The 11074-nt window shown below is 35.8% G+C and overlaps 2 protein-coding genes across 3 annotated transcripts in view; both read left to right on the top strand.

Moving 5' to 3' along the window:
- The first annotated feature begins 1331 nt into the window (after window positions 1-1331).
- Window positions 1332-6977, top strand: LOC107665980 (palmitoyltransferase ZDHHC3-like). Of its 2 annotated transcripts, none has more exons than XM_016457073.1 (9): window positions 1332-1463; window positions 1905-1993; window positions 2848-2921; window positions 3166-3278; window positions 3505-3566; window positions 4760-4877; window positions 4956-5028; window positions 6066-6210; window positions 6488-6977. In XM_016457073.1, the coding sequence occupies exons 1-9, from the start codon at window positions 1339-1341 to the stop codon at window positions 6577-6579; spliced, it is 891 nt and encodes a 296-aa protein (XP_016312559.1). In that variant the 5' UTR covers window positions 1332-1338; the 3' UTR covers window positions 6580-6977. The 2 variants fall into 2 exon arrangements, with proteins under 2 accessions (XP_016312559.1, XP_016312558.1); XM_016457072.1 differs by having other exon boundaries at window positions 2848-2954.
- A 1596-nt stretch (window positions 6978-8573) lies between these two features.
- LOC107665981 (type I phosphatidylinositol 4,5-bisphosphate 4-phosphatase-B) overlaps window positions 8574-11074 on the top strand; it is a 4650-nt gene continuing 2149 nt past the window's right edge. The window contains exons 1-3 of the mRNA XM_016457074.1: window positions 8574-8807; window positions 9917-10107; window positions 10244-10350. Of these exons, the coding sequence (XP_016312560.1) occupies window positions 8705-8807; window positions 9917-10107; window positions 10244-10350 (401 nt within the window). The 5' untranslated portion in view covers window positions 8574-8704. The remainder of the gene's footprint in view (window positions 8808-9916; window positions 10108-10243; window positions 10351-11074) is intronic.

The following is an 11074-nucleotide window of genomic DNA, read 5'->3' as shown; positions in this document are numbered from 1 at the left end:
GAATATTGTTTTTATAACTCATCCGTTTAAATTATATTAAGCCTTAAAGTTCTGCATAATTACGGGCGTGGCCACTTGAGTGACAGGTGGATTGCTGCTGCTGTCACCGCCGTCGAGCTAGGTGGGCGTGGTTTCAGCAACCAGCTCCCGCCTCTTTTCCCATTTTCGATTATCCGGGAGTGACGCGCTGCCAAGATGGCGACGGCCGGATCCGCCTACTTTGAGCTTCAAAAACGCTCTTTAGAAACCTACGGGTGACGTCACGGACACTGTCCATGTTTTTTTTTTGCAGTCTATGGTTTTGACGGAACACTTATGCTCACATCCGCATGTAAACATGTCGTCAGCGTGGAAGTTCTTCATTGTGAGTTAAACAGACACAAAGTTCGCAATTTGTGATACAGTATTGACTGTTTTTGCTCAAGTTCGCTGACGAAGTTTCAATCAAAGCCACAGCAGAACTGTTTTGTGTCTCTGTCCGAGCAACACAGCGGTTTCGATACTGAATGAATCCACGTTTTTGAATGAATCAAGTGAGTCAATGATTCAGTAACCCATTCATAAAGACTGTAGTCACTTGCCTCGTTTTTGAATGAATCAGCCATTTGAATGAATGACTAATGACTCGCTCATTAAAATTTACCCTCATTTACCCTCATCTACTGGTGGTTTGTTTTTTTTCATATTTAAAAGTATTGCATTTTTCCCAACGTTTTTAACTTGTATGTTCACAAATATTTAAAACTTATAAAATTATTTATGCATTTGAAATTGTGGTGTAAATGAATTTATGGCACCTCAACTTCATTAAACAGTCTGTGTAAATACATCTAATGCCACTTCAGATGCAGCTTCTGTTTCCTCTGCAGTGAAAAGGTGGAGTATGTTGATAGTATGCGCACTCTAATGTGAACATTAAAATTTGCAAAAATAAATTACTCCACTGCTCACAAAGAGAAGTATGAACACCAATGACAACAGCGTTGCACTGTCCATAAAGTTTGTGGTATAAATGTGCTTTTTTTTTACTTGAGGCATATGTTGTCTTTTTCCTTTATTTTGTTGTCAGTGCACCAGATCGCTTCATTTACATGTTAAATTCTCAAAAAAATTATTCTGGGGGGGATGCCCACAGACTCCCCTACAAGGGTCCTGAACTATGTCACCTTTTTGACCCCTTGTGAGTTTGCAGGTATGATATGTATAAGCAGACACCAGACAAAAATACACACATAATCACAGGTGGTCAGGACTAATGAATGCGGTTGACGGACAACACGAGCTACGTAACGCTCGTCCCTTTATGACGTCATCACCGGGAAGACCGCAGATGGAAAGATGGCTGCGTTTCGCTGTCGGCGAGACCCGTGCGGCTTTATTTGTCTCATTTTAACTTATTGCAGCGTCTTTTACGCCGACTATGTTGTGATTCAGTATGTCCTGATCCCCGCGTATTCTGGAAGGTGAGTACCGTGTGAACGAAGCTCTAAAGAGCCAGCGTTTGGTTCACGTAACATCCGCTGCTCATGAGATCATCGCTTTATGATAGTTTCTTTTAGAATCACCCATAGCAACAGCCGTTCAAAACGGTGTGCGTGCCAAATGTTATTAGCGTTCTGGCGTGCTTTATCGCGAAATGTGTTTACAGTGCGTTTGGACGTCTTGCAACTAGTATTAACGTCGTTGTCAGACTGCGGTAGCGCATCATTCAACGTGTGTTTACTACACTTTCAGTCTGTTACAGTATATGGTTTAAGTTTCAGGTTATCTCACCTGAAATCAACAAGCCATCGTGCCTTATACTATACTGTTTTATTCTATACCTCTTGTCATTTTTTTTTTAAATTCTAAATATAATAGTTATGAATATTTCAACATGTGCTGTCTATTTTCTCTCTGTTTAGTGTATGGTGCACTCTCCATGGATCTGTGTTTAATATTATTCTATTGCTATTGCTGGCTTGCCATTCAAAAGCAGTGTTCTCTGATCCTGGTGAGTGCTCTTATTTAATGGATCAAACTCATTTTCTCTGTGTTTCATTTATTGTAGACTGTGTTTTAAGGCCAAGAAGTCTACTGTATTATATTTGATGCATGAATTTCCAAGTGTTCTAAATTATCAACATGATCAAAACTTGGCTAAAAAATATGTTGTACACAGTCTACTACATGCCTTCTGTCTTCTGTTTGACATTTTAGACTTTTTTTTAAAGAGGTAAAAGGCTTTTTAGTATAATTGTTAAAATGTCCACTTTCAGGTCATGATAGACATCTTTTTGCAACGTCTTTAGTGGTTTTTATAAAGTAAATGTAAGAATACTTTTATATTGTAAGTAGTATTTCAAAATGAACATGAAGCAACTTAGGTTTACTTGATTATCCACACAATCAATCAGGTTGTATAAATCATATTAAAATGCAAGTATCAAATATAATACAGCAGGCTTTTGAGGAACGTTCTATTGCATTGCATTATATGTGTTGCCCCCACAATAAAAACAGAATTTCATCTTACTTTATGGTCCTATAAATAACATCTTAACTCAATTGTATATTTATGCTCAGTTTGGGCCTCTAAATAAAAGTATAAATGTTTTTTCTTCCTCGAGTATGAGTTCCATATTCTCACTATATCATACTATATGGACCATAATTTCCTCCTGATGTAATAAATATGATACAAAACATAACACGCATATTCATATTTTTAGATTTTTTAAATGTTTTGTCTAAAGGTTCAATAAACTGTTCCATTTAATACGATTTTTCTGACTATTATTTCATATGTCAGGCTTTACAGGGTTAAGAAAGGCTATCAATGTAAACTTTAACCATTTATCATTACAGGTATGGTTCCTCTATCTGAGACAGACATTGATTTCTCTGACTTGAGGTCCCAGTCCAACCGTCTAAATGACAGAGTGAGTGTTGCTGATCTGTCTGCTCCTGTAATGGTATTGAAGTTGTATTCATGTTGTGTAGATGTATCAACTATTTTGCAAATGTTATTTTCTATTTTTACTTTTCTGTTTATGATGTAGTTGTTATATTGATTTAATAGTGGTCTTTTAAGCTTTTTCACATAGTGTGTGTATTCTATTGGATCTTATTTCTCAGTGCATTTGCTCTATGACGTGTCTTTAATATTTGTATTGTTCTCATCAGGGCTGTGAGGGCTGGACAGTGTGCAGTCGCTGTGAGACGTATCGGCCTCCTCGTGCCCATCACTGCAGAGTTTGTCAGCGCTGCATCAGGAGAATGGACCATCACTGCCCGTGGTCAGTCTCTCATCGTTCTCTAGTGGCCAATGCCATTAAATTAAATGTATATTCATGTGTCTTGTATTTTCGATTTTGTAGTGACTGGGTGTTTTTAAAGTAGAATAAGCGTTTACTATATACTTGTGCTATAAAGTATATAATGTATATTTGTATATAATGTAGCGTCAGTGTTTTTTCATTGTTTCTGATGAATGCATTTGCATATGCGTTTGCTCTTTTATAGGATCAATAACTGTGTTGGAGAGCTCAATCAGAAATACTTCATTCAGTTCCTCTTCTACACAGGTGAGTTTTAAAAGGATAGTTCATCCAAAAATCATTATTCTGTCATCATTTACTCTTCCTCATGTCATTCCAAACCTGTATGACTTTTTTTCTCCTGTGTAACATGAAGGATGATATTTTGAAGAATATTGGTAACCAGACAGTTTCAGGGTCCCATTGACTTCCATTGTATTTTTATCCTTACTATGAAAGTCAATGGGACCCAAAACAGTTACAAGTTTTGGAACGACATGAAATGATGGCAGAATTTTCATTTCCCTTTAAGAACGTCTTAAACAAATACTCACATATTCTATTTTAAATTGCAAAAATAAAAAAATGCTATGTTGGATGCAAATGTTAGGGCAGAAGTACATACACTGTGGTAGGACTGCACGATTAATCGAATGCGTTTGTCATGCGCATTTTGTTAGTAATGCCGGTTCTGTAATCAGCAGTAAATCATCATCACGTGCTTTCAGATGGAGCAGTATTTATTACACAGAGCCGTAGTTAACTGACAAGTTACGCAAAAAAATCGCAGATGATTTTATTGTGCGATTATGAAATCGTTCGCGATAATGACAGCTGTTTGCATAGCTTCTCAGTGAACTACGGCTCTGTGAAGTAAATGCTGCTCCGTCTGAAAGCATGTGAAAATACCACATTTAATAACATGTTTTTACTCCCAACTCACTTCATAACGTCAGTCGAGTGTTTGAAATAAATCCTTCTGTGAGATGATGTGGCTTCTTACACAGAATAAGACATGCAACATATTTCATAGTATTCTAAGCAGTGATAAAGTCATTGCATTAAAAATATACTTTATTTTAATGAAAATTATAATCATAATAACTCCGATAAACCATATATTGTCATAATCGTCTGTTTATTAGTCACGTTGAATCAATGAAAGCAGTTGAATCTTCTGTTTATCCAGCTACCGCTATAGGCATTTCCTGGGTTTCTTCTGCGAGGCGTATTTGGAGTTTCCGCGCGAGAGCGCCCTCTGGCCTTTGGATGGAGATTTACTGCTGATCACAGAACCGTGCTTCACTGAAAGATACGCATGACAATCGCAGCTTCTGTCGAATCGCGATTTCGATTCCATTTCAATTTATCGTGCAGCCCTACTATGTGGTATTGTTATATTTTTTATTATTTTCCATTTCTCTCCTCTAATGCCATGTTGTTTCTGTGTATCTCTGTAGGCATGGCCAGCTTGTATTCCATGGCGCTGGTGGTGTCAGCATGGGTGTGGAGAATAAGGAGTGAAATAGAGGGAGATGGAGATGAAGAAGAAGAAGCTCCCAGCAAACATCTCATTGTGTAAGTCACAAATACCTTCTGAGGTACTGTATATGTTAGTCTAAAATATAACACTGTTCTTGGCCATTTGTTCCACAGGGCACATTATATCATTCTGCTGGTGGAGTCAATACTTTTTGGAGTTTTTGTCTTGGTGATATTTTATGATCAGGTATGCTTCAACATTATATAGCTTCTAATTTTGAACCATGTTAACATTATAGTCTAAGTTTAAAAAACTTTTTCACACAGTCACAGTATTGTACTTACATTCATTGTAACAGTGGGCCTGTTTCCACCTGGTCACTTCATGCGTTTTCTCTGATCGGATAGCTATCCGATTGTGAAAAGACCAGGTGTAAATGCCCTCCGAAATGCTTTCGAGACAGATTTGAATCTGATCGCTCAAACCACTTCAGGAGGTGGTCTGGGACGCATTCCAGACGAAACTGGACAAGTGTAAATGCATCTGGTTGTTGAAACCACATATGTAAATTTTGCTCCTCCCAAAATGTGTGAGAACGTGTTATAGGCTATATGACATGTCATAGCCAGATATGATAGCGCTAATGCAGCACACATCGCCACAGATGAGAAGCTGAGTATCTCTTCAGCAAGCCGACGTGCAAACTGCCGCAAATGAAACTGAAATTAAGTTGTCGATGCTCAGCACATAATCATCTTCATTAAAAGTAATAAGACAAACAGGGATCATTCACCCAAAATGAAACTTACCTTCTTCTCACCTTCTCACCTGTGTGGAACACAAAAGAAGATAGTTTGAAGAATGTTGGTAACAGATTCGTTTTAAATCATTTTTTTCTTAGCACAATACTTTTTAAGGAAATGTAGGAATATTCAGCAGTGGAAGTCTATTTTACTTTTTTATTTGAATTCTGAATTGTGATTTTTCTTTATTAAACATCTTTAGCCACCTTTAAATTGCAATGATAATGTTGTGTTGTGTGTTGATTCTCATTGCACTGTTGACCGAGTGATAGAATGAATGACATGATTAGTGCAGAGTGGCTCTTTTTAAACTAAAGTATATCTTAAGCTTGTCTAAAACTTCTTTCGGCTTTCTAAACACTAATATTTTCTTTAGGAAAATCTTAATTTATGTCAATTTTATTCATGTAATTGTTTAAATGTAAATGTTTTGTGCATGTGTTGATCTGTCATCTTCTGTGTCTGTTGTTTTGTCCCAAGCTGGTGTCCATCATAACAGATGAGACGCCCATTGAACAGACGAGGAACAGACTAATGAAAGACAAACCCAACAACACCCACCCGACACACATTACACACACAAGAAAGCCAAAAATGGCTTTGCTGAGGGAGGTTTTTGGACGTGGTGAGTTTAACTATTTACAGCATCTGTTTTTATCCTGCAAGCTTGTTAGAATTGTATCACTGTCACTGTTACAAATTGAGAAATAATGTTTTATGTTATTTAAAACAAAACAAAAATGTGTATTTTTGTAAATGTTTTTCAGAGTCTCATATTTGTCAAGGCTGGATTTATTTGATAAAAAATATATAGAATGATAATTGAACAGAATGATGTAGAATGTAATGAAAGTATAGAATGATCATTTTTATGTCTGCTTGTATTTCTCTTATATTTACAGGTTCTATAATATGTTGGTTGTTCCCGCTCCATTCCTCCCCTCCTCCTGTTGGCGGCATCAGTTATTCAGCACTTCCTGATTACGATGTGTAACACTAACCAGTTTTTCATCAGTTCATTTGAACGTTTCATCAGTATCGCATCGTGTTTAGAACACTGAATATTACGTTACTAAGTTGCACATTTCAGCTATGATGAAGGAAAAGGGCTGCTGTGTGAGAGTTTTTGTATACTGACTTCTGCGTACTGTTTCTCACACAGTCTTGTAACTAGGGCTGGGTATCGTTCAAACATTATCAATACTGATACCTTGACTTCGATATGCGATTACGACAGTATATGATTTGTATGTGATTTGCATTAGATTTTTATAACAATACAGTGTGATTTTTACATGAAAAATGCTAAGCAGGTGAGGCGATTAGCTTGATATAAAAGGCTACAAATAAAATATTTCTGCCACATATGACCAAAACCTTCATTAGATCGCAATCGGAAGTTATTAAAAAATACTTGATGGTGGTTTAAAGTGAGTTTTGAGTAAAAGCATAGTATACATTTTATAAATTGTCTTATGTAGCATGATGCTACAGTGTGTATGAATGGTCATGTAACGTGTTTTCCTTGATGCCTCGCCAGAGCCAATCACTGATGTAGGCACATAAAGTATGCTGCATGCTTATTGGCTCACTGACTTTGATGAGATTAACCCCTTAGGTATCGAAATTTGGTAACGAATGACAAGACACCCAGCCCTACTTGTAACGATATTCTGTTACAAGATACTTCCGAGTATGCGACACCATATTTGGTCACGTCACGTCACTTTACAAGATACTTCTACAAACCTTGATCTTTTTCCTTTCTCTGTTCATCTAAATGATTTCTCTTCATACAGCTAACCCAGGACATTGATTTAGATTTTTAAATTTAATATTAACTCTGAGTATTAGTGGATTTTATAGTATACATTTACTAGTATACTAGTAACCAGCATACATTTTGTTACTTACCCATTGATTGGCACACACCGAGATGTGAGCACACACTCACAAGGTCAGCTGTGTTGACTTTATTTCAGGTAAGTGCAATAGGACACATTCATTGTTTTTATTGTGTGTGTTTAAGCACATGGACTGTACTCCATTTTACAAGGATTGTAAATGCATATTTTATCATTTTAATTTCTGACAAAAGTATTGCATTTTCAGGGTACTGGGCTACTTTTGTTGAAGTGCTTGTTTTAGTTTTGTTTGATATGTTAATGTTTTTGCTGTTTTGTGGACAGCTTGAGGGATGTGTGCACATAACAGATGAACATGTATACTGATAATGTTTACATTGATATTTATTGTAATTTATCTGGATTTTTTTGTGTCTAAATGCTGCTCTGACTTATGTGAAGTAAAAGACATCTTTTCATATTCTGTCTTTTTCGCTTGAAAATTACAAGTTTGAGTGGAAATAAACCAGTAGTGTTAAATATAGATTGTTGTGTTTTATTATTCAAGAAATCTACAATATGTTTGTGTATATGTATATATATGTATATATATATATATGTATATGTATATATAACTAGCCCCGCCACCCATATATATATGTGTGTGTATGTATATATATGTGTGTATATGTATATATATGTGTGTATATGTATATATATGTGTGTATATGTATATATATGTGTGTATATATATATATATATGGGTTAAGGTTGTACTTTTTATTTTGTAGTACTTTTTTAAGGTAGTACTTTTTATTTACTGTATATTTTTAATAATTGATCTCTTATTAAAAAAAATTAACCTATTGTAATAACACATCGCGTTATATTTATTATAGAATAAAAAATTTAGTTTGCTCATAATGTATGACATTCTCTAATACGGGCAGCTTTTAGAAAGGCGTGTATAGGGAGTTGTGAACATTAATATTTCACTCGAAGCACAGCACACCTAAATGAATGAGAGCTAATTAAAAAGGGATCATATTAATTTTTCATCCTGAAGAGCTCGTCGCTTACTGGACCATTCCGTGGTCACGTGCTTGTGTTGTTATTTTTGTTGTCGACTTCCTGGTAGCAAAAATCATGTGATCATGTGACGCTTCCTGGAGCTTCACTTTCACGCATCACTTTTGCTCTCCGTAACAACATTTACCAGCAGCAAACGCTACATCCACAGCGGGATTTTGTTTCGGATTTGCGCTCGTTTACGGCATGGCTGACGGTGAGCGATCACCTTTGCTATTGGACAGTCGCGATGGAATGAACGGGCTGTCACCGGGAGATGAGACCCATCGACCTCCGAGCAAACCACAGAGTGAGTCAAACCTGATCGGGACTGACAGAAAGCCCTTTGAGCTTTCTACCTACACTGCATTTTTGGGCATCGTAGGCGGATTCGATTTAGTAAGATTGGAGCGTTCGAACGCGCCTGTGATGCCCACACTCACTTGCTTTCTAGGTTGGCAGAGCACTATTTAGAATCCCGTTATTTATTTATAACTTTTATTTTGATTTATTTAGAGCACAGTATGTCTGTGCATATCTTGATCATGTGATTTTACTTGCCGTAATCTGTAATCTGCAGATCCAGAGCACACTACAAATAGATTAGTGGCAGATAGACGGTACACCTGAATCACATGACTGAAGGTCATCACTTTATTAGTTTAAGTAATATTTACTCTGACCCAGCTTGAGCTAATGTTCAAGTTAAAGCTGTTGACTACTTGTAAAAATGTTGACTGCTTAATTATCTACACAATATTGCTCTGGTTAACATATTAATTTTCTTCATTTTGCTCAATGCATATAAGATGGCAATAAAACTAACTGAATTAGTTTAAAAGTTAATATGATTAGTAATGAAGGGATGATGTTGAATAAACCATTTATTTATGTTGATTTTTTATATAATTTTTTTATGTTTATATTTGCATAATATTTTTGTAATGTTTGGAGGCCATTTCTGTCAGATGATAGCATAAATCTGTTAGCGTATTACACTAATGTTGTGTAAAAAAAAAAAAAAAGGTTTAATAGCACTGTTCTTATCTGTTTGTATGGAAGCTTGTTTCTGCCATGAAATAAAAAAGAAAAAATAATAATTGTACATTTTCATCTAACAATTTTGACTTTTAATTGCGAGAAAAAAATGTGTCCCTCTGATTTAATGCAAATATTGAAATAAATAAAATATTTATTTTATTTTCATTGTCACAGGCGACATACAAATATTTATTTTAATAATATTATTAGTAATGAGGTCCATTTTATGTCCATTTTTTTTAAACATTGATTTGATAATGCATGCAATAGAGGGTTAATAATATTGGAAAGGCAGTATGGTCATCCTTTTCTTTTTTCCCTCACTTTCTCTCTCTGCCACCTGCTTACATCCTCTCTCCTGTTCTCTCTCCATCCCAGATTTCCCAGCGTTCCCATCAGCTCCTCCCGTGTCAATGCTGGGAGAGGCTCCTCCACCGTATTCCCCGCTGGGTTCTCCGGAGAGTGGCAGTGCTTCTGTCATCAGCTGCAGAGTGTGTCAGTCGCTTATTAGCGTGGAGGGCAAAATCCACCAGCATGTGGTCAAATGCGGTGTCTGCAATGAAGCTACAGTGAGTTAACAAGCACATTTATTTAAGATTCCATTTATCAGACGTGTAATAATTTTGTGTTCGATTTTAGCGAGGTGCTGAAAACTGAAATTCAAGAGAAAGTTCAGACTGTGACCTCACTTCCTGTTTTATCTAGCCCATAAAGAATGCTCCAGCAGGAAAGAAGTATGTGAGGTGTCCATGTAACTGTCTTCTCATCTGCAAAGTCACCTCACAGAGGATCGCCTGCCCTCGACCTTACTGGTGAGAGACTTTACCGTCCTTCATAAGCCTTACAACAAAGTATTAGCAACATGCCACGGATCATTGATGGTATCAGATATATACTATAAAGCTGAGTTATTACTACATAACCATTATATATAAATATAAATATAAATATATATATATATATGAAGAGTTCAAATGCAAAAGCCTCTAAGTGCCATCTGAAAATTTCTTCTAAAATTAGCTTTTTTTTAATCAGGCTCCTATGTTTATGTTCATTTATTTAACTTTAATGGCATAGAAAAGGACCTATATATATATATATTAAATGCTGTACTTCTGAGTATTTTATTCATCAAAGAATCCTGAAAAATGTATCCGGTTTCCACAAATAATAATAAGCAGCATAACTGTTTTCATTTATAATAATAAGACTTGAGCACCAAATCAGCATATTAGACTTCTTTCAAAGATTGAAAATTTGTATGTATCACAACTACTGTTCAAGTTTTGAACAGTAACATACTGTATATTCAAAAACATGGTAAGTTTTATCGGTGGACTTAGACCAATAAAGTCTGAAGAGAATTACAGTTTATACCAGAAGTAAGTGCCTTAATAGAATTTTATTGCAAACATTTTTAAAACAAGGTAATGAGATATGATTGGATGCTCAAAGGTTGTTGTGCAATTATGTTGATAGGTTTTTTTCTTATTAGGTTTCCAGAAATAGTGTTATTTAATTGTGTGTGTGTGTGTG

The sequence above is a fragment of the Sinocyclocheilus anshuiensis genome, unplaced genomic scaffold, assembly GCF_001515605.1.
Source record: "Sinocyclocheilus anshuiensis isolate Anshui unplaced genomic scaffold, SAMN03320099.WGS_v1.1 scaffold775, whole genome shotgun sequence".
NCBI lineage: Eukaryota > Metazoa > Chordata > Actinopteri > Cypriniformes > Cyprinidae > Sinocyclocheilus > Sinocyclocheilus anshuiensis.
Note: the sequence above shows the minus strand (reverse complement) of the source record. Positions and strands in the feature narration are given on the sequence as shown.